Here is a 27,310-nt window from a genome sequence, read left to right on the forward strand (position 1 = left end):
ATCGTGTGGAATAACCAAGCTCTCGCTATTAATAACCACTCCACGCTGCTGCACATCCAGTCGGTCGCCTTGTGAGGTTTTTTTCGCGGCTGTTGCCATTCTTGAGGAGGTCGGGCTGACTCGTATTTAAACTCAGCCACTATGGAGAACGTCGTCTGGATGTCGGCGGACCTTGAATCCCACCAGGAAGCCCAGTGGCCGCTGCTGTTCTTCGGCAGCAGTTAGCATCAGTTTCCCTTTTCAACCAGTGCCTTAAATGTCGTTTTTGAAAGGATAGCTAAACAAGTAAGCACGTATTAATTTTTTACGGAATATTCCATATTTCATGAGCGTAACAATCGCCGTAACGACACGGTAATAATAAACAGTCGTTCGTTCTCAGTGGTGCCTTCAGGGTCTCATCTACGCTTCTCATCATGACTGGAAGAAACATTTGAGTGTTTCTTTTCCTTTTTTTCTATTTTCTCCTTTTTAACGTCTGACGACATTTTTCATCGACCATGAAGGCGTCCCTAGCCCCCGGCATTCAGCTGATCACGTCTTTCTCTCGAGATAGCTGGTGAGTTCACAAAACAACGAGAGAGCGCGTTTTTTTTCCACACTTTTTCGGGGTGTCCGTGAACGTTGCATCCGCTGCTAGACGAGTTTTCCTTATCATCTTATCTCCCTCCGGGGCGGTGAATGATTAGCCTAACCACATCAATAGTGACAATCAATATAGGCCAGGCAAACACAATGCGTCATTTTTGTTGCATTCATAAACACATTTGTCACGGCTCATCCTCGCCCTCTGGGTTTTATTTGCATTCCAGTCGTGAGAAACCCACCGTACCATCCTCCGTTAAGAAATTGCCCGTTTTATATCTTCCTCCTTTGCCAGCTCTAATTTGACCTTTACCTAATCGATTCGCTCGGATAAATAGAGATATATGTCACATTTAAGAAATCCGGCCGCAACTGGTTGCTCGGTTATTGTTTTTTTGGCATGAAAATGATGTCATTTCACCGGACTTGAGTGGCGGCGGCACGGTGCTTTACCGAGGATCTAAAGTCTAAATGTTACTAAATGACCACTTTTTGAATTGCAGTTTCGCTCCAATTAGAGTGAACACAATGGGAGCATTTTCCCCATGAAGGTTTTTATTGTGTCAAACAATTAAACCCATACAGTAGCATAGGGACAAAAAATGACAACAAGATACATGATTAAAAAAAAGTCTAATCTTTCTCTCTGTTGTAAATTTAAACAAATACCAAAAGAAAAAAACTATGTGAAAGTGTCAAACGCTTTATTCATATCTTTTTGGTTAGAAGTGTAAAGGGACCACAATAGGAGTTGCTTTTATGATTTATCTATTTTTTAAAATTAATTGACCAATTACGATAAGCAGTCATTGGAATTTTATTTTGCCAAATATCACAATCTGCATAGGGCTAAAACATTCTATGTCAGTCAGGCCCTACAACGTACCGTCGTGAATATAATTTAGTCATTTTCTGGATTGATTTGCCGTGTAGCACAGCTGTAACAACGAGTGTCATTCATTATAAGGATCATTCTCACAAAAAGACTTCGATGACTGTCGTGACATCTGAAAGGCTGCATTGTCTTGTTGATCGGAACGACAAGAAATGAAAGGAAAATGGCAACATGGCCATTTCTGTTACTTGTTCAGAAAACAATTCCTTCATTGTTGTGATAAACGACTCGAGTTATTTGAAATATTTTCCCGCTGTGAAAAAAATATGTACAGCCGAGCACGTGAGCATTTTTGCCACCGCATTCAGTCCCCGTTTCCCCCGCAGGTATCGAGGCTTCATCCTGTTTCTCACCTTCCTCTTCTACACCGCCTACCACTTGTCTCGGAAGCCCATCAGCATCGTCAAGGTAGCTATGACGACCAAAGGCGCGTCGGCCATGTTTGTGGACCCACCTTTTGCCCCCTGCGTGTTTCCCTCAGAGCGAACTCCACCGAAACTGCAGCGGCGTCATCCGCCCGGCCGACGCGAACATCACCAACAATGTCACGTGGTGCGACTGGGCTCCTTTCGGTAAGCGCGACGCTCAAATGGTGTCCGCTTGAGCCGAGGCACCAAATAAATTTGAAATGTCTATCGCGGCGTAGCAGCAGGATAATGCCGAGCGTGCAGCTTTTCATGAATTCTTCCGTTCTCCGTACAGACCAGGACAACTACAAGGCACTCTTCGGGGTGCTGGATAACTCCTTCCTGGTGGCCTACGCCATCGGCATGTTTTTCAGGTGCGTCGCATCCCTTTTTGAGCTCGGAAGCGTTCAAAGTAGAAAAATGCAAAAAAAAAGTTGTATCGTTATGTGCCCGCAGCGGGATCTTCGGGGAGCGCCTGCCGCTACGTTACTACCTGAGTTTTGGCATGCTGATGAGCGGATTGTTCACCTGTCTGTTTGGCCTCGGGTTCTACTGGAACATCCATTCGTTGGGCTACTACGCCGTCATCCAGGTACGCACGCACACAGCGGTCATAATAATCCATCAGAAAAGTGGGATCCAGCCAAGCGGTTTTTTTTCTTCCATCATTACGACATTCTGTATCAGAAATTTTTTTAATTGAGACTTTTACTTTTTTTAATTCAGTTATTTCAGGAGTTTTGAGAGTGGATTCATTTTGATTCAGTTGCTGGTTTTGGTCTGTGATGTCAACAAATAATCAAACATGTCGCTAATTCCAAAAACAAATGTTTGCAAAGTAGTACACTCTCCCGGCGTGTGTGCAGACGGCGTGGGATTTGTTCCCGCTCAGTGGCTGCGTGTGTGTGTGTGTGTGTGTGTGTGTGTTCACTGCGACTGGCGGCGACCAGTTCAGGGTGTATTCCGCCTTTCGCCCAAAGTCAGCAGGGAGCGGCAAGATGTTGACAGGCTGAAATTCTGACGGTTTGGATCATTATAAGTAGATCACGGTATTTAAACGATGAATCGATTCTCAACATAATTCTCAATTCATTTTGTAATCGAATAATTGTCGATTAGTCTTTGCACCTTTAAATTGACGCCGGAGGAAGTGTCGGTCGAGGTTTTCTTTGTCAGCTGACTTGTGTTGCTGAGTCACATGACTGCAGTCACAAGTCGGGGATTATTATTCTTCCGTCACTCAAACACAAAATGCATAGCTTGGGTGTCACATGACTGCTTTTTTTCCCCCACACTGACGATGTGTCTTATTATGTCACCCCTCCCCCCCCACCCACCCTGCAGGTGTTCAACGGCTTGATGCAGACGACGGGCTGGCCCGCCGTGGTGGCCTGTGTCGGCAACTGGTTCGGAAAGGGGAAGTGAGTAGCCCCCCCCCCCCCTCGTTACTGATGACCCAGCATCGTCTTCTTCATGTGCGTCGCGTTTCCACACGTGGTCGTGACCCGACTTAATAAATTCCCACCCCGAACGCAAAATGTCACATCCTCTCGGAAGTGAAGCCACGCCGCCGCGTCTCATCGGAATGAGCGCACTTCATTTTCTCGTGTGTTCACGCACACGCGTGGAATTGTCACCTTGAGGGCAATTTGAAGTGAGGTGTGGAAATTTTGACCTCACGGGATGGAAGATGAGTCAGGATGCCACTGAGGAAGTCCTCCTCCGTCCGAAAAAGGCAGCGCGCTATTATTTGATTTCCTTTCGAGCTTTGAAGTGGGCTTAGCAATTTCGTGACGCAAAGCACATTCACGCTCGTTGGCCATCCAGAAGAAACGTTCAATCTTTTAGCTCACTGCTCATATTTCTTTTTAAGGAACCAGAGAAAAAAAAGAAAGCTAAGAAAATGTTGAATGAGGTTACGGTTTGGAAGTAGGGTTTCAAATTACGGCTAAGGTTTGAAAGAGACACTTGAAGTTGATTTATTTGCCCAGAATGTGTGAAGAGAACTTTGAAAAATCTTAATTTGTCATTTCTATTGAGCGGCAACAAAATTTGCAGCAACCGAGTTGAGGAAGTCCAATTTTTGGCCGCCATTTTTTTTTGGGGGGCGTGATTCAAACGTCCGTGTTGTGCGCTGTCACCAGGCGCGGCTTCATCATGGGCGTGTGGAACTCGCACACGTCGGTGGGCAACATCCTGGGCTCGCTCATCGCCGGCGCCTTCGTCTCGTCGGCGTGGGGCCTCTCCTTCATCGTGCCGGGCATCATCATCGCCTCCACCGGCGTCCTCTGCTTCTTCTTCCTGGTCGAGAGTGAGTCGCTCAATCGCCAACCGCCCGCTCGCCGTTTTTTTTTTTTCCTCCCTCACGCCTCACTGACTGTCTTCCACGCTGCACAGAACCCGAAGACGTCAACTGCAGCCCTCCGCAGCATCACGTGAGCATCCGCGCGGCCCGCCAGCGTGCGCGCCAAACAGCCGTGTCAGCACGCGTGTGTGTGTGTTGTGCGTCAGAATGACTTGGAAAGTGAAAGTGGTGAGACCGAGCCTCTTCTGCAGAGTCCGTCGCACGTGGCCAACGGTTCCGTCGCCACCGAGCCGCCCGACAACGCCGACGGACACTCGGAGGCCATCAGCTTCTGGGGAGCGCTCAGCATACCCGTGAGGCCTTCACGCCGTTTCAGCTTCACATTTTTAACTGAGGCGTATTTTCCGAGTGTGAGACTTGCGCTGGCGTCCCGCAGGGCGTGGTGGAGTTCTCGCTGTGTCTGCTCTTCGCCAAACTGGTCAGCTACACCTTCCTCTACTGGCTGCCGCTCTACATCTCCAACGTCGGTCAGTGTTCAGCCACACTCAAGGTCGTACGCGTATGAGGCGCCGTATTCACGCCTTGCTCGCCTTGCAGCACATTTTGAGGCCAAAGAAGCGGGTGATATGTCGACGCTTTTTGACGTGGGAGGAATTGTGGGTACGCTCATCATTTTTCATTTAAAAAAAAAAAAAACTTTCATCCTGATGTGATTTTTAGCGTGTCAGCGTTTCATGTGTTGTGTATCTCGCATCAGGCGGCATCATGGCGGGTCTCGTTTCCGACTACACGGGCGGAAGGGCCACCACGTGTTGCATCATGTTGATCGCCGCCGCGCCTATGGTGAGTGTCGCCACCGTTAGGAAAATACGAGACATTTTTCCAGTTTCCAATACAAAGTCTTTACATTTTAACTTAACGCAACACATTTTTGCAAGCGCCATTTGTCTCTGAAGGAACACGAGACTATCACATAACATCACTTAGAGGAAGTGAAAAAAAAAAAGACTTCCTCACACAGTTTCCCCCCAAAAAGGTCTACTTGCTTCATGGCCAAGATTGAAAAGAGAGAAATTCAACAGTGTGTAAAGATCAACATTTTTAACGTCTGCTAGCTCAATGCTAACATATAACGCAAAACGCCAGAGACGGGCTAGCGGAAATTAGTCATTCATTTTAGTACTGATGTCATATTTACACGCAAATCCATTATAGCGCCAATGTTAATGTCATTGACGTGTCCCGCTAATCAAATAAACATTTTTTTAAATGAAATGAAGTCTGGTAGCTCAATGCTAATATGTCATAGACAACACCATTGACAGGCTAACAGATATTAGCATTGGCATGAGAATAATTATGAACGCATTATCGTGGTGCAGCTTTTCCTCTACAACCACATTGGACAACGGAGCCTCGGCACCACAATCGGTAAGATCAGATTCGTGAAAGAAAAATTGACGTTGCGCTTCGATTATACACTAATAATGACATCAAGTCAATCGGAATTTCCTTAGGCATGCTTTTGGTTTGTGGCGGCCTCGTCAATGGACCGTACGCCCTCATCACCACTGCTGTATCTGCCGACCTGGTAAGATGATTTAATTACCGTTGATGTACTTCCTTGGCGCCGATTTGAAGCAACTGTTTAATTCATTGATAAAAAAAGACGTGATGCACCTAATTGTGATTTTTCTTTTTTTCAGGGCACACACGAGAGTCTGAGAGGCAACTCCAGGGCGTTGTCCACGGTGACGGCCATCATCGACGGAACGGGATCAGTGGGTAAGAAATGGCCGTGGTCTTGCGTCGCATGTTAGCACGTTGACGTGACATAGTCGCTAACGTGATGCGGCCGCAGGCGCCGCGCTGGGCCCGCTCCTCGCCGGGCTCATTTCGCCCTCAGGCTGGAACAACGTCTTCTACATGCTCATCTCCGCCGACGTGCTCGCCTGTCTGGTAAGGAACGATACGGAGCAGCAACGCATACCAACGACTTGAATTGACGGGTTTTGTTTTGTTTTTTTGTGCGCAGTTTCTGTTGCGGCTCGTGTACAAGGAAGCGCAAGGTTGGTGCGGACGCATCCCGCGAGTCAGAGGGTGAGCAGCAGCAAAGCATCAACAAGTGCAAATACATTTTATCTACCCGTTGTTTTATTTGATTGACTTTGTGTTTTTTATTTTACTCATTTGTTTCAATGCAAATGTTTAAAAAGGAAAAGCAAAGTATTATTGTAAAAAAAAAAAAAAAGTTGGCGTAAATACATTGAATTTTATTATTTGTTTATTTTTTTACAATAACTCTATATGTTAAAAACTATATTAAACAGTTAAATTTATTTTATCGGTTGATTTTATTTTTATAATGGATTTTTTTGCGGAATGAAAGAAGCTGCCGTGAAGTTTACACAAATGCAGTTTTATAGTTTGACAATTAAAAATTCAATTAAAAATTGTGTGAATCAATTTAGATTAAGAAACTGGTAGTAAATAGAGTAGCAGTAAAAAAAAAGAGTTTTCAGAATTCTTTGATAAAAATGAAAACAAAAACAAAATACACACACAAGGCCTCTCTATAATACGTCGAGCCCTCGCTCGTACCTAATGGTGTTGCCTTCTTGCAGGTACAAGGAAACTTGAAAGGAGGAACGACAACCATCATCTCGTGACAACCGTTGGTCACCATCTGGGACCGAACGCAACTCAAATCACTTTTCACACTTCTCTTTTTAAATGACTAAAACACTCTGCCGTGCTTATTTGAAAATTCTTTTATCAGTAAAGTGTACATACGTTACTTTTGGCTGTACTGTCATTTGTGGGGATTGCCATCATATACTCTTTACGGTCCTTTTTCTCTGACGGAAAAAAAAAAGCGTAAAAGCTTATGAGCCGGTCTGTGAAAACCTCGTCAGCAGCGAGCGCTCACGTCTTCAGACTTCATCTTCAACTTCACACACGTTTCTAAGTCAAAGTTCTCCTTTTTTTTTGTTTGTTTTTGTACATCCGTCGAAAATTATCCACATGGGCAAAGTGGCTGCGGTGCCTCAGTGGGAATAGCTGCTAGAATTCCAACGGTACCACGACCTGAAACACACACGGAACATTGTGTTACTTCGAGTAATCCAATTACTGCATTCATTCATTCATTGTGACTAAATGTCATGATTGGATGATTAGATCAGCCGGAAGTGTATTAGCGTGACGACTTGTCATCTCTCTTTGATTGAATTGGAACAAAAAGTTGCAGCACGTCATTTATATTTAGTTTTTTAATAACACACAATATTTATTATCATTCCTCTTTCTCATTAAAACTTTTAAAAATCCTCTCAAAAATAAACATCAATTACTTTAAATGCAATTGATTATAGATGCCACAAGATGGCGACAAAGCACCAACCGCATGCCGCTCGCATGGACACGTTCATGAACCCTCGTTACATAAACGACAATAACATTATTTATCACAAATCATTAGCAAACTTTGTTTCGAGGGGATACTTTGGAGACAGTAAGCATTAAAGAGAATAAATGAATGGAAAAACGGAAAACCTAAAACGGATTGCGTTTTGCTCACCCTGGAGTGCTGTAAGACGCCGCAGGGTTGACGTGAGACGTTAACGACGCCGAGGACATGGACATGATGTCGGGCGAAAGTTCCCGGCTCAGGCAGGTCGGGGACGAATTGGAAGAAACTGCGCAAAACAACCAAGGTTAGTCAGAAAATGCAAACATTATGTAACACACTTTAAGAACGTGCTCACCTCCGCCTGTAGCCAGCGGGCTGTACGATCGCGACACGGTGGCGGCCTACACCCAAAAAAAAAAACAATTACAATCAATTGATCAATGAATTAAATGCAAAAAGTTGCATGTTCATTATACAACTTTTTTTTCAATTCAGAATTGTGTTTAAGTGTTTCAATACAAATGTTTGTTTTGAAAAAATACAAATACAGTATTCATGAATAATTTAATCATATTAACCAATGATTACATTTTAAACAGTAAAAAAAATATTAAAAATAAGAACTAAGTCTCATTTTTGTTTGTCTTTGTTAATGACATTAGTAATACTTGATAATCATTTTTTAAAAACATCTTACAAATATTTCATAATATTCTACGCAGTGGTTCTCCTGACGAGAGCCACGGGCGTGCTGAAGCCTATCGCCGTCTTCGGGCAGTCGGTGGGGCACACCCTCAATTGGTTGCCAGCCAATCACAGGACAAGCAAGCATTCACACTCACAATTAATGCAAAATATTTTATTTGATAAACACCATAATAGCTTTCCTTTTGACTATTTATGATGAATTTCATTCATTAATATTGTGATTTTTTTTTTCATTTATTTTTTGGAATGTGCAATTGTTGATTTGACTACAATTTTATTATTCATATCAAATCATTGGGAAAAAAAAAAAAGGATTGAGTGAACAGACGGCTGACGGAAGGAAAGGATAAAAACAAGGAAGGCAACAAATATGAGAGCGACTGACCATCCTGGAGTTGTAACTTTGCGTCTTGACGGGCAAACTGGTGACCGGGCAGTAGATCCTCTTCTCCTTTTGGCGCCGGTTGCAGAACCAAACCCGAACCACCTCCTTCTCCATGGCCAGCTGCTCCGAGATCAGCGTGATCTCCTCCGAGTTGGGTTTGGGGTTCTGAAAAAGTCACAAAGACGGCAGACATTTAGGAATAATACTCAACAGTGTGTACTTTGTAGTAATTGATGGCAAGTGAAAGTGGAGCTTGAAGGAATATAAAAAGGACTTTTTATTTCACCATTGATGACGACGAACGTAAAAAAAAGCCTACTAAAACAACTGCACTTTATTTGAGGAGGAAAAATAACGGTTTGAGGGTATCCATAAGAAAACAAATATATTGATTAATAAAAAAATAAAAATAAATAAATAATAAATAAATATAACAAAAATGCTGAGTGTGGACTCACGTCGAGGAATTGCTTCTCCAGCGTCAACTTGATGTTGGTCTCAATGCTGGTCCTCTTTTTGCGCTTGCGTCCGTAGCCCTCCATCAGCGGCGGCAGAGAGGCGGCGCTGCTCATGCAGTCCGAAGGAGAGTTTTCTGAACGTTAAAAAAGACAACACAAAATTTGTTCTCTGGCATTAGAGCATTTTCAAAATGTTCTCATTTGCTTTTGATCCCAAAAGGCGTCATTTGAAAAGAGGGTGTGTGGACTTTTCAGCACGGCGGCCGGCGGTTGTCGACGGCGCTCTACCTGCGTCAGCAAGCCACTTCTCCAGCAGAGGTTTGAGCTTGCACATGTTCTTGAAGCTCAAGTTGAGCGCCTCGAATCGCGAGATGGTGGTCTGGCTGAAGTCGTTGCCGTACAGTTTGCCCATGGCCAGGCCCACGTCGCCCTGCGAGGCGTCACACGCCGGCGTCACGAGCGGCGGCCGCAAATGTTTGAGCTTGGCGCCGGCGGCGGGTTCTGACCTGCGTGAAGCCCAGTTTGATGCGTCTCTGCTTGAAGGCCTTGGCAAACTGCTCCAGCTCCTCCAGGTCGCTGGGTTCATCCTGGGGCGGGACGGCCATGTGTTTGGCCATCTGCAGGTGGGACATGTCCATGTGGTTGTCCATCGACGAGCCCACCAGGCCCGAGCGACTCATCGGCTGCGTCGCAAACACAATTCGCCGTCATTTTCACGCATCAATTTCGCCTCCATCAAGTGGCCAACCTCGGCTGAAGTCAAGTGGATTGAAAAAAAAAAAAAAAAGAAACAAAAAAGAAAAAAAAAAAACACCAAAAGACTCAGCAATGTAAGGTAGCAAAGTTGATGGGGAGATGGTTCATTTTTGACTGGACCCGCCCACAATTTTGATTTTTTATTTTGGAACGCTTTGATGTGAATTCCTTGCCACCATCAATCTGAGGTCTCTCAAGTTCTCGCAAAAAAAATGAAAAAAAAACAAAAAACCTGAAAGCCGCCTCAATCTGCGCTCACCAAATGTTGCCGTGCTGGATCAATACGTTTGTCATATTTGATTAGACAAATGCTCATCGTCTTTGTTAATTAGTGGTCGCCACCAGCTTACCTTCTCCCATCTATGTCAAGCTTTGTTTGTACGGATCGTGAATGTCTCGTGTACATTGCCCAATTTACCTGCGGCGTCAAAGCCAGGCCGGGTTGATGCTGCAGGAGGCCGTTCTGGTTCTGCCCCGGAAGCGACATCAGGTTCTGCTGCAGAAGAGCTGCGGTGGCAGACAAAAAAAAAAAAAAAACTTTTGCTCAAACTTGCGGGACGGACTCAATATGCAGCGAGACGGTGGCTGTGGTCACCTTGGTGGCTGGGGGGATTTTGGGACAGCAGGAAAGGGGGCGGAGACGACAGGTGAGCCGGCGACATCAGGACCAACTGCTGCATACTGTGCAAGGACGTCAGGTCCTGATCGCCATGACAACAGGCAGGATCAACACATACATATGGGATGGATGCTTGTGTATGCAAAATCTTCTCAATTCAATTATTATTTTTATTTTTTTTTACCCCAGTCATGTGAGAAGCGTGCATGGGCGGACTCTGCGTCATGTGACATGTCTTCAGCGAGGGACTCAAGTGGGACGACTCGTGAATGTCCTCCGTCTTTATCTGCAACGATACCCCCCAAGAATTGCGACACATCTTTATTAAAAGTACAGCGCGTGCTTGAAGGTCACGAGTGCATGCAGTTTTGCGTGCGTGTTTGTGTGTGCGCACATTCGCTCGCTCCAGGACCAGTTTGGTCGCTAAACAAGACACAACGAGTGACAGACTCCCTCCCCTTGGGCGAGCCACTATGCAAATAGACACACACACACACACACACACACACACACCACCCTCAGCACCCCCTGAAAGCTGTGGCACTTCCTGGGAAGAAAAAAAAAACATGGAAACAAAAAGTCCCTGCTGCCAAAAAAAAAAAAAAAAAATTGTTTGGCGAAGTATCCAAATAGCTGCAAACTATTTGAGATGATTCAAGAGTGCTGAGAGGAGAAGGAGACAAGAGTCATTATTGACACGGGGGGGTGTGGTGGGCAGCGATGTTGGGGGTGGCTGTGGCGATTGATGCGGGTTTGTCCTGAGGAGGTTAGCGGTCCATGAAAAGTTTCACTACCCTCAACATTGATGCGAGCGCCGTTAGCACATCTATGGCGTTTTGCATTGTGTGTTAACATTAAGCTGCGATTCTTTTTGTTGAAGTTGGACCATAAACTTCAACTGGAGTGACGTTAAACTACTTGTCTCTCAAGTTTTTGCTCTCAAGTCAAAGCAAAAAAAAAAAAATGCACAACTGCTGCTAATCTTGGAAAAAAAAATCAAAAGCATGAATTTTTATCATCTATTTGCCACAGTCAAAATCCTCATTTAAAAAAAAAAAAATAAATGAAAAAAAAAAATAATAAAATTAAATTAAAAAAAGATGAAGTATCAGTGACTTACTTGTCGGTGAAATCCAATTCCTTTTTGCTCTGAAAGGACAAGAAGAGAGTAAACATGATCATATTTCGTCATCTTTAACCAAAACATTACGACACCTTCACAAAATAATAACTTTGAGCGACACTAACCAACAGAAATCGTTGATGTGCCGTGTTCAAGTAGCATTTGACTGCTGATGCTAATTTACGTGAAATTGTCTATGGAGGTCTGAATTATGTTAGCATTAAGCTAGCAGACTTTTGGTCGTTTGTTGGGACATTTTGGTGTTTAAACATACAATTTTAAAGTTTTATAATTACTGTAGCATCAATGCTAATGGTGTTTTTTTTGTTATATGATCATTAAGCTAGCAGACCTTTGTTAGTTTGGTGGAACATTTTGCCGTCTAAAAATACCTCCAAATGGGAGTGACAAATAAACAGTTGAGGCAAGCAAGCTTGTCGTCTTATTTGGAGAACTATTCAAACACGAGCGTTCTTTTTGGTAAGCTATTTACACGTTTTTTTTTTATTTTTTAGTGGGTCTCTCAAAGTCAAAGTGTTGCTTGAACTACAACTGATTGTAAGGCAGACTTGACTCGACCACACACGTCAAAACCAGTACGCAGACATTTACACAGGCCACAGTTCCCAGTGTGCGAGGATGCTGAGAGACGAGGAGGAGAGTTCATGGGTGTGTCGTCATTTGAATGTCAAATGGAGCGCTCTATATGTGTGAGAGAGCGGAGACGCGCTCACAACACATCATGCAAATACACTTGCAACGCCAACACGGGACCACTCGCCCCCCCCAATCAACTCTGAAGCCCCGCCCCCTCCACCCGCCCTGAGGACAAGCAGCCCAGATGGCAAAGTTCCAGTATGAAAATGACCGTGAAATGCAAATTTGACTTTGAGCAGGGCTAACTTCAACGCATACGCACACTCGTGGAGAAAAGATAGGCATAGTTTACCTGAATTAAATAAAAAATTTAAAAAAAATCCTGACTCAATTACATCAAGAGATTTCTGAGTCATTCGAAGCCGGGCTGAAAAAATTTATTAGAAAAGATAAAAAGTACTTGTTTCAACCAGCGAAAATCTAAAATCATTGTAAATGTATATTAAATGCTCAATAAATTAATAATATTGTCCAATGATTTTTGTAAATAAAGTCCTCAAAGGGACTGACATTTTTTTCACATTTATTTTAAGAAATGCTTTTTAAAAATGATATAAAAACATGTTAAAGAAATAAATATAAATTATTTATTATGTTTGTGGCTGCCATTAGTGAAACATTTTTTTTATTTTAACACAATTGTACTGTTATTTGATTTTGAATTTAAAAAAAAAAACTTCATACTAAACTGCACTTCTTGGTCAAACTCATAATGAAGAAATTAGCATAACATTTTAGAAATGTTTTTTTTCCAATACATTTATTATGACCTGTTTGAAGTATTTTATGATCAAAAAGCTGGCAGGAATAAGCTTATTCCTGGTGAGGAAGAACCACGTTGGAATTAGTATAATAAACAACATTAAAAATGAATATTAAAAAGGATGACTTTGGATAACGCTGGTTTAAATAAATAGGAATTAATGCCACATTTCAAATGACACGGCGACAACACTGAGATTATTATTTTAGAAATTCAACATGACAGTGGAACATTTCCAATTATTTGTTCCAATTATTTTCATTATTTTTCCCACTCAAGGCATGGACTGAGGCTCTACGTTTTTTTTTTTTTTAAATTCCACATGGGAGAACAAAAAAAAAAAACAGTAAAAAGTGTTTCTCCATATTTGTTTGTGAAGGCCTGCATTCACCTCGTGCTTTCTTTGGAAGATTTTTACATTCCAGTTCCTGACAGGTGTGGCCGCGTATCTAAATAAGTATTTATTCAAGTCTATATCTCAGAATGATAACGCCTTTGCCAGAAGGGTTACAATTAAGATGAAATATTTACCCCCCCCCCCCCAAAAAAAAAAAAACAAACGCAAACATTCTGATCAAAGACAAGAACTCCATGAGCCTGGAAAAAAAAATTGGAAAAACATCAATCCAATCCAGCCAACCTTCACTCCAGGCGAGGGCTGGCACCTTTTTGCGATTCCCTAATTATGCAGGGAGAAGAAGAATACATATTTGTTCTTCCAAACAGCTTTAGGAACGGAGGGCTTCATTCACACCTTAGCAGGGTCCTTATTCGGTATCCTCCATCTCCGCTCGTTCACGACCAGCCGAGTGTAAAAAAAAAAAAAAAATGGATCTTGAACGGATTTAGCCGTCAATGGCACTGAATGAGTTAAGGTCAAACTTTGTCTAGAACTTCTAAATATCCACAGGATTCGATATCAAGGAGAGCGAAATAAAACGTGCAACGGTTTTCAGATCCTCGATATCGAACAAATTCCCCAAATCGCTTTTCCTAGCAGGGAGAGAAATGGAATAAATCCAAAAAAACGGCTTCAATATCAAGACGATCCAATAAATGCAGAAATGCTTTGATATCCTTGAGAGATGGATGGATGGACACACCCCCGCACACACATATATACACGTTTGACCATTATATATATATATTTTTTTTAATTATTATCGTGAATGAAATGTATACTTCATGCGTACAATTGCACTTGCACTTGTTTTGGAATTTGATTCATTTATCCGTCATGACTAAAACAATATTTTTTTTTTTGTATTTTTCTTGCTCAGCCACACGCGCACACTTGGCCATTGTTTGAAAGGAAGTTCTGCATTTGTGTTGACAGTTCCCATTTATTGTTTTGTTTTTTGTTGCCATCCTCCGCCGCGAGGCAGCCGGCATTTCTCGGCAAATAAGCCTCAGGGCCATCCTGGTATGGCGACCAACTGCCACTGTAAGCACGCACGCACGCATGTAGAGAGTTCTCCACGGGTCAACGGGCTTCACGCTTTTGTTTATTGGGCGGGCCTTCGAGGGAAAATGGCCCAATTTTGGATTATGTCAACCCTTGTGCAAAATTCTACGTTAGGATTGATGTTACATTGACAAAATCACATGGTTTGGATTTTCTATGAATTCTCGGTTGGTGTCTGCTGGCGGTCTCACACTTTTTTTTTTTCATAAAATAAGGACAACTTTTTCCTTTTGAAGTTACTACATTTTTCTATAAAATTGATCAAATTTGGACAACTGAACTTTTTTTTTTTTTTTATTTACATGAGATCGCAGATCATGTTTCACATTCTAAATTACGATATGGGATTTTTTTTTCAAATGAAGTTACATGGGTTGGTTAACCATATTGCTGTACAATGATTTATTTATTTATTTATTTATCTAAATCTATGGGTCAATTTTCTAGTAAACCTGAACTGGGAGAGAGCGCAAATTTTTGGGAGATTTTCCCGTAACACCGCGGAATATCGAGGCACAGAGGAATACTTTCGGAATGCTTTGACATGTGTGCTTCAATGTTAGCATTCTTACAATTAAATGCGTTTTAAGTCGCCGGGGGATCTTCATCAATCACGACCTGATCACGATAGGCGCTCGAGAAACCAATTCACATGCTGTAAATCCGCATTATAATGTAATTACTTCTTAATTCAATCTGCCTCTCAGGTATCGACAAACCCAAACCGTGCCCAATTATTTAAAATGAAAATTGCCTTGATAAATAAAACGTTTATACAGCATACAAAAATCACCACAAAAAAAAAAAATCTAATCATTTATTTCATGGTGTGATTTTAGATCATCTTATATATGTATTTTTTTTTTTTGGGTTAATATATTTTTTTATTATATATATATATATATATATATATATATATATATATATATATATATATATATATATATATACTTAAGTTCATAACAGTATAGAAATTTATTAATAATTAAATTAATTTTTTATTTAGTTTAGTTTTGTGTTTTTATGTTATCTAATAAAGCGTCTGACTGACTCTCGGGTGCCATTTAAGTCCGTTGCACACAACCCAGAATAAATGACTAATCCAAAATCTTAACGATCGATTCTCCCGAATCATGCAAAACAATAAGCGAGCGCAACGTAATCTCGAGAATCAAGCAGAGAAATAAGAAAACAAGGCGCTTCGGATAAGAGAGTAGAACGTGGCCTCACTTGTCTGCTCCGCCTGAGTGTCCGACTGCTCCAGAACGTCTGCGCTCATCTTCCTGACCTGCGATGACAAAAACACAACTCAGCTGATTTTCCTACACCATATCGGCAGGACAACACTCAGGAAAATCACCTCCATGTTATTCTAATGAGCCCTCACCGCCACCGCTGCCACATAATGTGCTGCTTATAATATTCATTGAAGGAGAGTCCCAGCAGAAACACAACAAAAGGATTTTTTTTTTTTTTCGGAGAAACTTACCTGAAGTGGCTGCTTAAGTGATGTAAGAATGCCGAATCCGTCAATACGACCGCTGTTGGTACGACTTACTTTGGCATTTTCCAGAGTGGAGGAAGGCTCACCTGTGCAAGCGCTTGTACAGCGGCTGGCCGAGAAGCTCATTTGCATACATCGCCACGCGTCCTATCGCGCTCCGCACGCTTTGCATAAAACAACAATGAGGCCTACTGCGAAAGCACACACTCAAAAGTCGCCCTCCCTGCGCCTTCTGTGCGGGAAGAACAAGACAAGTTGTTGAGAAGTTACTCGCCATTCTGGCAAAAGTCCATTTGAGGCAGATCAGTAGATGTAAATTTGTATTAATTTCTGGAGTAAGCCCACTCCTTCAAGACGATTTAATTTTTCAGTATTTTCACCACAATTAATTTTTTCCATTTTGGTTGGTTTGTTTTTTTTTCTTTCATTATTTTTGACTGTTAGACAACTTTCAGCTTTTTATTTAATTACTTTTTTAAGAAAAAGTGCACCGAAAGCTGAAATAATCATGCTCCATGAATTCTGCCTAGCAACATTTATAGATTTTCTGTGCCCTAAAAAAAAAAAAAAAATCCTGCCTAGCAACAAGTGACAGTAAATAAAAATGTTTCAGAAATAAATCATGTGTGAGGGAAAACATAATAGTGGCTCAGGGGATTTATTTTTTTAAAGAATTCAGTTTTTACTTTGCAAATGTCCCGTGATGCATCAAATGTTCATATGCGTCCTCCCACCTCAGCGGGATCGGACCCTTTGCAACGAACTTGACGGACAGCAATTTGGAGTTCAAAGATGCTCTCTAATTCCTACTCAGAGGAGGGACTTGACCAGCGCCACCATGTGGTCCACGCCACACGCTACATCCACCACTTGACCGGGAACCGTCACCTGAAAACAAAACAGACACATACGTCATCACACTTACTATTTCTGTTTTGCCGTTTTCCTTTTTTTTGTTTACTAAAATGGATAATCAAAACATATTCAGACGTATGTAAATACATTGAGCATGTTATATGTACAACTTTATGCAAACATTAATTTAAAAAAGTAATTCATGAAAAGGTCAATTATAGATAATCATTATCATTTGATAAGTTTTTACTTATTCTGAATTATCTTATTAAATGTATATGTATATACATGAATTATAAAACAATACATTTAAAATGAGCATAAGTCATTATTTTTTTAATCAAAAAGAAACCATTTACTTACGCATTAATTTAGCCATTTTTTCAATTGTATTTATTAATTTTGAATTAATTTATCACAATAATTTGTGACATGATTTAATGTAAATAACACAACCATCAAAGAAATAATTTACATTTCCTGACATTCTAATTTGCTTATTATTTCAGTCATTATAGTAAGATAAGAGCTCACAAATCAAACGAGAGTAATTAGAATTGGATGACCAAACTATTTTACATGTTTTGCACATTTTCAATTCATTTCTTTATGTATGAATTTATTTTGACACCTCCTGCCCCTTCCTTACTCGCCACGGGAAGAACTGGTCGTCCCTCTTCCCAATACCAAGACACCCTCGGAGGTTCTTCCCCCAAACGAAGAGCTCGCCACGATCTGCATGCACCCCAAAAAAAAAACAACATCAAGTGAGCCGTTTCTCCTCACTGAGGTTTTCACCCCGCAGGGAGCCCCGATTTACCCGTGACGGCGGCGAAGTGAGCGAGGCCGCATCGGAGCTTGGTGACGGCGACGGACGGGTTAAATTCAGAGCGTCCGAACAGGGAGGGGGGGATCATCTCGGGGGTGGACGACTCTGACAGCGAGGGGCCTTTGCCCAAAATCCCGTAGCCCCAAACAAACACCTCGCCTTGCTCTGGAAAAAAAAAAAAATAATAATAATCATTATTTATTGATTTATTTATTTAATTTTGGACGGACTAACCGTTGAGGACAGCCACCTGCGTGCCTCCGCACGCCGCCTGCACCACCCGACCGCACCCTGGAAGAGGCAATCGACGAGGGGAGTTGATCTGCAAAGCAAAAGAGCAACCAGAGTGCTCCGTGCGATAAAGTCCAGGATAGAACACCATGTTAAATTTGATAATTGTCAAATGATCATTCGAAAATTATATCATTGAAAGGCAGAACTAATTTTGCCCCATGAATTCTGCCTAGCAACAAATCATTGCTGTCCTGTCAAAAACATACATGTCCAATTTTGGCTACATTTTTTAGAATTTCTTTTCACATTAATGGGATGTTGGTAACCCCATTCACTTAAAAAAAAAAATTGGACATAAATGTTTTCTAAAGAAACGATGTGTGTCAGGAGTCAGGAAATGAAATCACAGAATAAACTGACAATGGGAGACTTTTTTGTATGACCATATATTCTGCCTAGCAACAAGTCACAATTATCATAAAACCAAATTTTAAAAAAATTCCGGCAGTGTGGTCGTGCTCACTTGGGTGGTGTCGGTGACGGAGGCCAACTGGAAGTATTCAGAGTTCCCCCATCCATACAGCTGTCCGTCCGCAGACACAGCCAGGCTGCAGTCTGCATACGTGCCGACCTGCTGGACCTTCACGCCCGACAGCTCCCCCAGCACCTCGGTGGGGGTGGGGCACACCTTATGGTGGCCCAGACCTGCAAGCATAAACATCTTGAGTGGAATCAACATGAGACAAAGAGCGATAATACATCCACATTCATCGACGTGAGACAAACTGACCCGTCTGCCCGTCCGCTCCCCACCCACAAGCGTAGACACGCCCCGCCTGCGTCAGGAAGAGGCTGTGGTCCTGTCCGCACGCCACCTGCACCACGCGGCCATCCACGCCGTCAATTTTGTGAATCACGTGACTGCCGCTGTCAAGGCAAAACCAAAGGTCAACTTTGAAACACGACTGCATTCTTCTTATTGAGCGTGAGCGTGCTACGGGGACGATGACACACCTGTAGACTTCGTCTTCCACGATATGTCGCCCACACTGGCCGTAAGCGTTGTTGCCCATGCTGAACACTGACGTCACATTAAAGACAAGAGGACATTTAAAAGCGTCATTATATTTACGCAACCACAGTAGTCGTGACTGACCTCCCTCGCGATCAGTGAGCACGAGTGCGTGTGCGCGTCCACATGACACCTGCGTCACGCGTGTTTTCTGCGGTTCTTGGAGAGGGAGTTGTACAGGCGACGGCTCCAACACGTAATCGTAACTGTGTTCTGGACACATAAAATGGACGATTCACTAAATCCTCGGCACAATATGAAGATTCTGACTTAACTTCATTGATTGATTATGGAGGGGGAAAAAAAATAACCATGCTTTTATTTTATGCCAATGACATACCGAGCTGACTTGATTTACTATAGTCCCACATCATGTACTCACAGAGTATTAACCAACAGCGCCTTTAATGGGCCAGCAGAGAACGGTACAGTACAAAAATTTGTGACAAAAATATATTTTTTTAACTTTCTTATTTGTCAAAAATAAATAACATATAAAACACAAAGCTACCGCCAAGATGGGCTGCAGTAGAAATACAGAACAAAATGAAAACAAAAATGTGAAAAATTATCGGCATGTTCTTTCTAAAATTAAATAAGTCTGAACAAAATTATTGCATAATTAAAATAATGCCAAAATTACAGAAATCTAAAAGATATAATTCAGGAAATATAAATTAGGATAATTTTTAAAATACAAAACAAATAATTATTTAAAATACAAAGTAGAAATAATGATTACATGATGACTAAAAATATTTTTTTAAAATATACATTTTTTTACATATTTTTTAAAACAAAATAAAATTATTTCTACCAGTTGAAAAAAATATTTAAAATACATTTAAAAAACATAATAAAGATAATTAAAAATAATGCTTTTTTTTTTAAATAAAATGTCCACTACAAAAGTTCTCTAGGCTGGCAATTTTGTTTGAATTATGTTATTGTTGGACAGTGAAATGACTGTATAATGATTACAATACAAATTCCTCCACGAATACGACTAACAATACGAATACAAACCAATCGTAATTTATTTATATAGCTGAATACTGCACTACTAATCTTACGTCGGCTGCGTTGCGAGCGCTGGAAGCCGAGCTGTGAGTCCTTGTTGAGGCCGGCGCCCCACAGCTTGGTTACGTCACTGGAAGAAGATGCCAGGAGAGTGAAACCATAACCGCAGGCAGCAGACGAGATCTAGGAAAAAAATGCCCCATTATTTACTCAACTGCAGCAGGGGGCGGGACGCATTTATGTGTTCCTACCCGGTCTTCCGTCTCCAACCGGTAAGGGGTGAGCTGGTACTTGCGTGGCTTCTTCCTGCCGTTGTCGGGGAGCACAAAGCTAGGAATGCCCAGCGCGCCTGTGAAGCTGAAGCCCCACACAAACACTTTGTGGCTGGGCTTCTTGCGCTGCCCTACGTACTGGAAGACCGGCTCGCCAGCACCAGGTTTCTCCCGCGGGTTTGAGGCGCTGCTGAAAGTCGCTTGGCTGGAACAGTGGACTTTGAGTGAGGAGAGGAGGCACCATCGAGCACGTGGAAGAGACATAATGCTGAATTGGAACATATCAAATAACAACAATGTTCTGAGTCAACATGGCTGCATTATATTTAATCATACAATAAAAAAATATTTAAAAAAATAATCAGATGCTTGGGTAATTATTCATTAAGTTAACAAACTTACACGCACTCAATGTAAAAGAAAAATAATATTTACAATCACACACGCGCGCGCACGCACACGTCAAGGGCCCCACGCGCACAACAACGCGCGAGCACGCAATTTTGCTGTCCTTCTGTAACGCTTCAATTTACCTTCAAGTGAGGGGCGATCAAACCAAACAATTTTATATCTCTTTTTTATTTAACAGATCTTAGTAAATGTCGTGCCACTAAAATGTCAGCGGACACCTAAATTGCAATCTTGTTTTTTTTTCTTTTTTTCACAAACGCTCGCACGCGGAACGCGATAGACTTACCATCCACGGTTCGTGTTTCAGTCAAAAAATAAAACTTAAAAGACAAAAGGTTCCAATGTCATTCTCGCATGTCGATATGCATGCATCTTCATGCTTCCGATTTACGTTCTTCTTCGTCTTCACACTCAATGAGTCGTGGTAGACAGAAGCGCACGTGTGCGCCATCTATTGCAATGCCATGTAACTGCACGATCCATTACAGATAAAGGATGGATGTTTGAGGTGAAATCTATGATTTATTCTTGACCTCTTTTTTTAGCGTTTGATTAAAATTCGATTTTTCACTTTCAAATGAGTACAAATATCCTCCTGGAAATAGATGGCACGTAGTCAGCAATCAGGTGGTCATCTCATCTGAGCTGGGCTCCACGCAAGCTGACTTGTCTGCAAGCAGAGACAGTAATCCTTTAAGAGGATCACCTTTGGAAAGAAGCAGGCAGGCGAGAAGCACGAGGTCCTTCCTGATGGAAATATGATCATATTCAAGCATTCTGATACTATTTTATGATGGACCCTAACAGTTGACATCATGGTAAGAGTCTCTTAACTTGATCATAAACAACGTTCAATGTATACCCAACTGCAGTGTCACTTGTTGGCATGTGCATTATGCGTGGCCAACTGTTGAATCTTTCCATAAAAACCTTTCAAGCTAAATAGAACTGAATTGTACTCAGGAAGTGATTCTTTTATGTGCCACTGGAGGGAGCTAGTGTACACCAAACCTTGAGATTTACTGTTTTGGGGTTTTGCTATAATGTTGTGATTAAACAGCAAAGATAACTTTGCAATTTGTCACCATTCCAGTGAGTTGATGATGGCGGCGGCACCGCTGCTGGAGATTCTGTGCAGCCTGGCGGGCTGGTTGGGTCTATACACGCTGCTGTGCCGGGTCCGGCCTCAGTGCGGGCCCGAGTGGAACTGTCGACTTGTCACGTTTACTCACGGCGTCACCATTGCGGTGTTGACGGCGTATGTGGTCTTTGTGGACGGACCCTGGCCACTCACACATGCAGGTCGGTCTGGTTTGACATTTTTAGTCACGATTCCCAAGATGATTCATTTCGCTGAATCACGACTGACAAATTATGTGCCACTCCCAGGCAGCGACAACACGTCTCTGCAGACGTCCGCGCTGTGCGTCTGCCTGGGCTACTTTTTGTTCGACCTGGGCTGGTGCGTACGCTTCGGCAGCGAGGGCGCCGTCATGCTGGGCCACCACGCCGCCAGCATCGTGGGCATCCTGCTGGCGCTGCTGACAGGCGTGTCGGCGTGCGAGACGTGCGCCGTCATCTTCGGCAGCGAGCTCACCAACCCTCTGCTGCAGGCCCGCTGGTTCCTGCGCCGGTTGGGCCGCTACGACAGCCTGCTGGGCGACGCCGTCGACCTGCTCTTCATCTTCCTCTTCGCCACCGTGCGGGTGGGCGTGGGTGCCGCCATGTTTTACTGCGAGCTGACCTCGCCCAGGACCACCCTGGTGATGAAGCTGGGGGGCGTGGTTATGTACGGGCTGGCGTGGGTGTTCATGGTGGACATCGGCAGGTTTGGATACAAGAAAAGTCGGATGCGGTACGAACAGTGGCGGGAGAAGCGCAAAGTTTCTGATGTGGACGTACGACATGTAGACAAACCTAACAATTAAAGATGCTTTCAGGATTTTTGCTTTGAAGGACTCCTGGAAATGGACAAAATGACCATAAAATGGCTGCTTTGCACTTAATATGGTAGACTTCATTTTTTTTTTTTTTTTTTTTTTTTTAATGAAATGGTTTCTCTAATCTTTTTTGTAGGCGTATCAATTTTTTTTGTTACTTATTGAAATTGGTGACAGGAGCTGAAATTTCTCAAATGGGGAGCAACACCCCCCAAAAAAGAAAGAAAAAAACTAACTAGAAAAAACCCAGAACCTTCCTTTTCAAACTAAATTGTCAACTATTTTTCTAATTTAAACATATTACATTTTTTTTTTCGGTAGCGTGGAACAGAACACATCATTGGCACTTCAATTAATTTGCATGGGGCAAGTTGATTTACGATACAATTGAGGAAAAAACAACTTGTGGCATGTACAAAATAAAAACAAATAACGAGGTGAAAGTAATGTTTTAATATTTATAAATAACTTAGAAGAGAAATTTTACATTAAAAAAAAAAAACATTTTGCAAGTAGTCCAGTAGTAGTGTTGAACAAAAAAAAATGCATGTACAGTACCTCCGTTTTTTTTCTCAATCTAAAAAAAAAAAAAGACATGGCATTTTTTGGGGGGATGGGTTGAAAGGTCAAATAAAACAAGCTGAACAATTCTCACCAATTTAGTCCTTCTTGGCCTGCTTGTCCTTGCGCCTCCGGTGCACGTCCACCATTATTTGGAGCAACGCCAGCAGGAGGGGCATCCCGATAGGCACGAAGAGCGGGATGTAGATGGCAAATTTCTGGTCGTTGGGGAAGTAGAGCAGGTGCAGCAGCGACGGGTCGAAGAAGGCCCGCTCCGACGCCTGGATGGCCTCCTTGCTGTACTGCAGGGCGAAGGCCAGGTTGCCCGATTCCAGCTCGGCCATCGCCAGCTGCAACAACGCCACGGCGCTTGACACCTGCGACCAAGAAAATGACCAAATTATTTTTGGGGAAAAAGTTTGTTTCCCTCTGAAATTGGGACTTTTCTCTTAAAAATATGTCATCCATATAGCACACACGCTACGGTCTGACCTGCTCTGCAATGTTGTCGTTGATGACGATGTTGTCGATCTGGTCCAGCAGCTGCGCCAATGACGTGATGGTGGTGGCCGCCGTGGCAACATTCTCCACGCTGCGACTCCACATGAGACGGTCCAGCTCCCAATCCGACAGGCCCCCGCTGCCGGGCGGCGCCACAAGAATTCCGGCACGAGACGCCGAGGGATGCACACCCAGCAGCAGACTGTGGAAGCAGGTGGGCTTTATTTGATCATGTCATACGCAAACACAAATGAATTTGTTTCAAGACGCAAGACGTTACCGGAGCTGCGAGAGGAAGACGCCCATCACTTTCGCCATGTTGATGTTGGCGTGATAAGCCTCGCCATTCGGTCCATAGAAGGCATGTAGGTTGTACACCTGGGGAAAGAGACCACTACGAATCACTGCACCAACAGCGCGTGTGGAGTCGGATTATGAAAGAAAAATGGAGCTATTTCTTGACAAAAATGTTGTTTTTGAGAAGGATAATAAAAAAAATGAAGTCATTTTTAAAAACTAGTCTATTCTTGAAAAACATGTTAAAAGTGTATATTTAGGGAACGAAAAAAAAAAAAAAAGTTTTCTCTCACCATGATTCCGCCCCATCGCGGCGAGTGAAAGGCATTGGAGGCGACCGGTCGCTTCTGGTGATCGAGAATGTGCAGTGGCGAGTGTTGGGCGTCAGGCACGTATAGCAGGAAGTTGAGCAGCGAGTTGGACGTGGCAGCGTTGGAGCCTGGCCGCCCAAGTAGGCCACCGAAAGAGCAAAACGGTCATTTCGACGCACTCTCGAGGAAAGAATGGAAGCCGAGCAAGCGAGCAGTCAGTGCGTTACCCAGTCGAGTCTCCACGGGGTTGATGACGTGCGCGAGGCTCTCGGTGCTCAACGTGTAGGCGTGTTGGTCGGCGTCAAATTGGGCGTTGACGCCCAGCATGGTATAGTGCAGCATCTGCCAACAAAACAAGTGCGTTACAAAATCATACTAATTGCCAAAATTGTTTTGATGACATTCAATGGGAAATTGAAAGCCGTTCAATGAAATGAATGCAATTCAATTGAAAATTGTCATTTATATTCTTAAATTCCCAAAGTACATTTAGTTAAAATAAAAAATCTAACACAGTAAATGTATTTATTTTTTTACATGCAGAAAAAAGTCAAATATTCTGCGTGTAATTCATATGGTGACTATTAAGCGTTAAGGAACCAAAAAAGAAGTTATATATATTTTTTCAGACTAATCGGTTATTGGAATTTGGTTCTGCCAATTAATGGCGGGGCACCTGCGAGTCGACACTAAAGTTGGCCAGAGGGCTCAGTTTGGAGAGCAAGGGTTGGACGTAGTCGCGCACGATGCCCTCAAAGTCCCAATGCAGGCGGTGCATCTTGGGGTCGGGATTCAGCAGGCTGAAGGTGATCTCGTAACCTTTTAAACAGTTGGCAAACGGCAATCATTGCACCTCATGACATCGCGTAATTTAATTAATTTTTTTTATTACATGGTTACAAAGCGTGCAGTGCTACTAACCCGGACTGGACTTGAAGGCTCTCATGCTGTCAGCTTTGCTTTGTGGGCTTCCCGGGCTGAGTCGCACTCTGTTGCTGAGAGCGGCCATGATGTCGCCGTGGCTGAATGACATCACCTGCAGCACCTCCTTCACCCGCGGCTCCACGGCGGCCAGAACTTGATCCAGCGTCTTGACCGCCTTTGTCTCGCCGTCCGTGCGCAGCAGGGCTGTCCGCCGCTGGCCCACGTACACGTTCACGTCCTGTTTGCAGAAAGGAATAGCCGACTTGCTTGCTTGGAAATGTGACATTTTTTCTCTAAAGAACAAAACCATTTTAAAGAATTTGATTTTTTTGTTTTTTCACAAAAACTATTACATATTATTATACTATTATTTAATTTTGGGACATACACTTTTTGGAATTATATGACTTTCCTCCAAAAAGTACAACTTTTGTTGTCAAAAAATTAAAATGTAAATTACATCCCGTCAAATCCAATGGAGTTAATTATACAACTGTTCATATATTTTAAAAGTTTGTACCTGAGGCAGCAGCGAAGAAGATTCTGGAATGATGTAGACCACCAAAGAGCCACACGGACTCTCGCTGAGTGTGTGCAGGGATAGATCGGTTTCTACAATGAGAGGAGACAAAAAAAATATTTTTTTTTAAAAATCTGACCAACCGGGGTTAAAATCCAAAGACGACTCAATGTGAGCAAGTGAGCGAGCGAGCAAAGCGTGAGACAAACCAGCAGCAGTGGGCTGGCTTAGGGCGTCCTCCTCCATGATGGTCGCTGTGCGATAACGCGTCTCATATCTGTAAGTCAAGTAAGTCTCTCCTGGAAAATAACGTTTAAAAATAGCGAAATAATTTTACGAGTGGTGGGAATCCATTCCATGATGAAGGTTTGGAAATTTGTCTCTAGCATCATGAAGGCATTATTCTCATGAGTAATGGATAAGTGGCGAAGATGCACCTTATTAACTCACCGTTGACGTCGTGGTCCTCAATCTGCATGTGCGTCACGGGGATCTTCTTCTGCTGTTCTGGCGTCAGCGTCCCACGTGCAAACACCACCTCCAAGTCGGCGCTCAGAAGCAGCTGTAACCATGTCCAGGAAGAAGAAAAACGAAGATTGAACATTTTGAAAGGCGTAAATGAGGCAGAGGAAGAGGAAGAAGCAGACCACTAAGGCCGACCTGCAGCTCAGACAGCTCCTGAATCTGAGCCACGGGCAACCAGGCGCGGTACGTGGAGGTGGTCCGCCACCATGTGGGGATTCCCACCAAGAAGAAAACGGCCGCGATGGACAGGGTAGCCAGCTGTGAGCGTCTTCTCTCTGAAAAATTAATAAATATGTTTATCTAGTTTTAGGTCGAAAGAAAACTGACTTGATATGATAAGTAACTATGAGACAAAATGGCTGCAAAGCACTTAAAAAGAAGATCATAGAACATGTTATATAAACGCCGAACATGAATGACTCCAACAGATGGGGCTATGAAAAAAACAATAGCTTTGATTTGACCACCCCAAAAATACAAGACAAAAAAAAAAAAAAAAAACAAGAGAGAAGCAAAGCTTGTTTTCATCACTGTACTTGTCAGTTGGCTTTATAGTTTACTATAAGAAGAACCAGATATTACAATTTGGAAGAGGATTTCCGTGAAAATAACTGAAAATTGATAAGAAACATTACCCAGACCCTTCTCCTGCAAGGTATTAATTGTAACATATAACGTTAGGAAAGGGCAGATTTTGGGTTCATGCGTTGTGCTAGCTAACAGCAGCCAAGACAAGAGATTTCTTCAAAGCGCGACCGCCAGACAAAGCATTGAAAGTCACCGACACAAAGTCATATTAAATATGATATGAATTATTAAACTGCGACGAAGTTGTATTGTTCACTGAGCATGGAGGAATAATATTGAAAAGTGCACTGCACCACAAGTACTCACCCACTTCCGCGGACGCCATTATTGAAAATGAACGGTAACGGATACGTCACGCGTCACGTGCCCAAAATCGTAACGCCCATAAACAGAAGCGACTCCACGACA

General features: G+C 42.8%; 5 protein-coding genes across 7 annotated transcripts; 2 read left to right on the top strand and 3 right to left on the bottom strand.

The window, feature by feature from the left end:
* Positions 1 to 141: 141 nt before the first annotated feature.
* On the top strand, positions 142 to 6,989 carry slc37a2 (solute carrier family 37 member 2). The gene is made up of 20 exons (XM_088280256.1): positions 142 to 220; positions 278 to 285; positions 507 to 559; positions 1,807 to 1,888; positions 1,962 to 2,052; positions 2,183 to 2,261; positions 2,344 to 2,479; positions 3,232 to 3,308; positions 4,032 to 4,198; positions 4,285 to 4,322; positions 4,399 to 4,545; positions 4,629 to 4,719; positions 4,790 to 4,852; positions 4,950 to 5,035; positions 5,575 to 5,623; positions 5,710 to 5,783; positions 5,899 to 5,977; positions 6,054 to 6,151; positions 6,228 to 6,292; positions 6,817 to 6,989. Exons 1-20 carry the CDS (start codon positions 142 to 144, stop codon positions 6,830 to 6,832), a joined length of 1,578 nt encoding a protein of 525 aa, XP_088136382.1. The 3' UTR covers positions 6,833 to 6,989.
* On the bottom strand, positions 6,948 to 16,536 carry pou2f3 (POU class 2 homeobox 3). Its single transcript, XM_088279562.1, has 13 exons — positions 16,028 to 16,536; positions 15,769 to 15,826; positions 11,651 to 11,679; positions 10,715 to 10,816; positions 10,507 to 10,612; positions 10,330 to 10,418; positions 9,662 to 9,838; positions 9,444 to 9,585; positions 9,156 to 9,289; positions 8,698 to 8,862; positions 7,960 to 8,005; positions 7,773 to 7,890; positions 6,948 to 7,279 (listed from the first exon to the last, which is right to left on the bottom strand). Exons 1-13 carry the CDS (start codon positions 16,172 to 16,174, stop codon positions 7,240 to 7,242), a joined length of 1,353 nt encoding a protein of 450 aa, XP_088135688.1. The 5' UTR covers positions 16,175 to 16,536; the 3' UTR covers positions 6,948 to 7,239.
* A 148-nt stretch (positions 16,537 to 16,684) lies between these two features.
* On the bottom strand, positions 16,685 to 21,169 carry rcc1l (RCC1 like). Its single transcript, XM_088279561.1, has 11 exons — positions 21,022 to 21,169; positions 20,304 to 20,592; positions 20,106 to 20,235; positions 19,117 to 19,245; positions 18,975 to 19,041; positions 18,751 to 18,887; positions 18,484 to 18,665; positions 17,961 to 18,048; positions 17,718 to 17,891; positions 17,547 to 17,632; positions 16,685 to 16,930 (listed from the first exon to the last, which is right to left on the bottom strand). The coding sequence occupies exons 2-11, from the start codon at positions 20,586 to 20,588 to the stop codon at positions 16,853 to 16,855; spliced, it is 1,356 nt and encodes a 451-aa protein (XP_088135687.1). The 5' UTR covers positions 20,589 to 20,592; positions 21,022 to 21,169; the 3' UTR covers positions 16,685 to 16,852.
* Positions 21,170 to 21,362: 193 nt separating this feature from the next.
* On the top strand, positions 21,363 to 25,175 carry LOC148320472 (TLC domain-containing protein 5-like). Its single transcript, XM_088280196.1, has 3 exons — positions 21,363 to 21,553; positions 21,829 to 22,037; positions 22,125 to 25,175. The coding sequence occupies exons 2-3, from the start codon at positions 21,836 to 21,838 to the stop codon at positions 22,661 to 22,663; spliced, it is 741 nt and encodes a 246-aa protein (XP_088136322.1). The 5' UTR covers positions 21,363 to 21,553; positions 21,829 to 21,835; the 3' UTR covers positions 22,664 to 25,175.
* Positions 23,114 to 27,297, bottom strand: pigs (phosphatidylinositol glycan anchor biosynthesis, class S). Of its 3 annotated transcripts, XM_088280194.1 has the most exons (13): positions 27,209 to 27,297; positions 26,450 to 26,589; positions 26,240 to 26,351; positions 25,999 to 26,088; positions 25,790 to 25,881; positions 25,267 to 25,507; positions 25,022 to 25,164; positions 24,573 to 24,687; positions 24,328 to 24,473; positions 24,018 to 24,115; positions 23,729 to 23,939; positions 23,331 to 23,613; positions 23,114 to 23,252 (listed from the first exon to the last, which is right to left on the bottom strand). In XM_088280194.1, the coding sequence occupies exons 1-12, from the start codon at positions 27,225 to 27,227 to the stop codon at positions 23,335 to 23,337; spliced, it is 1,686 nt and encodes a 561-aa protein (XP_088136320.1). In that variant the 5' UTR covers positions 27,228 to 27,297; the 3' UTR covers positions 23,114 to 23,252; positions 23,331 to 23,334. The 3 variants fall into 3 exon arrangements, with proteins under 3 accessions (XP_088136320.1, XP_088136319.1, XP_088136321.1); XM_088280193.1 differs by having other exon boundaries at positions 23,114 to 23,613; XM_088280195.1 differs by lacking the exon at positions 27,209 to 27,297 and adding an exon at positions 26,950 to 27,188 and having other exon boundaries at positions 23,114 to 23,613; positions 26,240 to 26,327; positions 26,520 to 26,589.
* Between the last annotated feature and the right edge of the window lie 13 nt (positions 27,298 to 27,310).

The sequence above is a fragment of the Idiotropiscis lumnitzeri genome, chromosome 17, assembly GCF_059441095.1.
Source record: "Idiotropiscis lumnitzeri isolate Australia: NSW breed Sydney's pygmy pipehorse chromosome 17, RoL_Ilum_1.0, whole genome shotgun sequence".
Taxonomy (NCBI): domain Eukaryota; kingdom Metazoa; phylum Chordata; class Actinopteri; order Syngnathiformes; family Syngnathidae; genus Idiotropiscis; species Idiotropiscis lumnitzeri.

Excerpts from the sequence above, each read along its gene's own strand:
- slc37a2 (XM_088280256.1), top strand. The coding sequence starts at position 142 with ATGGAGAACGTCGTCTGGATGTCGGCGGACCTTGAATCCCACCAGGAA. Across the intron at positions 2,262-2,343 it reads GCCATCGGCATGTTTTTCAG|CGGGATCTTCGGGGAGCGCC; the intron begins GTGCGTCGCATC and ends ATGTGCCCGCAG. Across the intron at positions 4,199-4,284 it reads CTTCTTCTTCCTGGTCGAGA|AACCCGAAGACGTCAACTGC; the intron begins GTGAGTCGCTCA and ends CACGCTGCACAG.
- pou2f3 (XM_088279562.1), bottom strand. The coding sequence starts at position 16,174 with ATGCAAATGAGCTTCTCGGCCAGCCGCTGTACAAGCGCTTGCACAGGT. Across the intron at positions 10,613-10,714 it reads ACGCTTCTCACATGACTGGG|GACCTGACGTCCTTGCACAG; the intron begins GTAAAAAAAAAT and ends CATGGCGATCAG. Across the intron at positions 9,290-9,443 it reads GAAGTGGCTTGCTGACGCAG|AAAACTCTCCTTCGGACTGC; the intron begins GTAGAGCGCCGT and ends TTTAACGTTCAG.
- rcc1l (XM_088279561.1), bottom strand. The coding sequence starts at position 20,588 with ATGTCTCTTCCACGTGCTCGATGGTGCCTCCTCTCCTCACTCAAAGTC. Across the intron at positions 20,236-20,303 it reads GGTTGGAGACGGAAGACCGG|ATCTCGTCTGCTGCCTGCGG; the intron begins GTAGGAACACAT and ends TTTTTTTCCTAG. Across the intron at positions 19,246-20,105 it reads GCGCTCGCAACGCAGCCGAC|AACACAGTTACGATTACGTG; the intron begins GTAAGATTAGTA and ends TTATGTGTCCAG.
- LOC148320472 (XM_088280196.1), top strand. The coding sequence starts at position 21,836 with ATGATGGCGGCGGCACCGCTGCTGGAGATTCTGTGCAGCCTGGCGGGC. Across the intron at positions 22,038-22,124 it reads CTGGCCACTCACACATGCAG|GCAGCGACAACACGTCTCTG; the intron begins GTCGGTCTGGTT and ends TGCCACTCCCAG.
- pigs (XM_088280194.1), bottom strand. Across the intron at positions 25,508-25,789 it reads CTTCTTCGCTGCTGCCTCAG|GACGTGAACGTGTACGTGGG; the intron begins GTACAAACTTTT and ends TTCTGCAAACAG. Across the intron at positions 24,688-25,021 it reads ACTTTAGTGTCGACTCGCAG|ATGCTGCACTATACCATGCT; the intron begins GTGCCCCGCCAT and ends TTTTGTTGGCAG.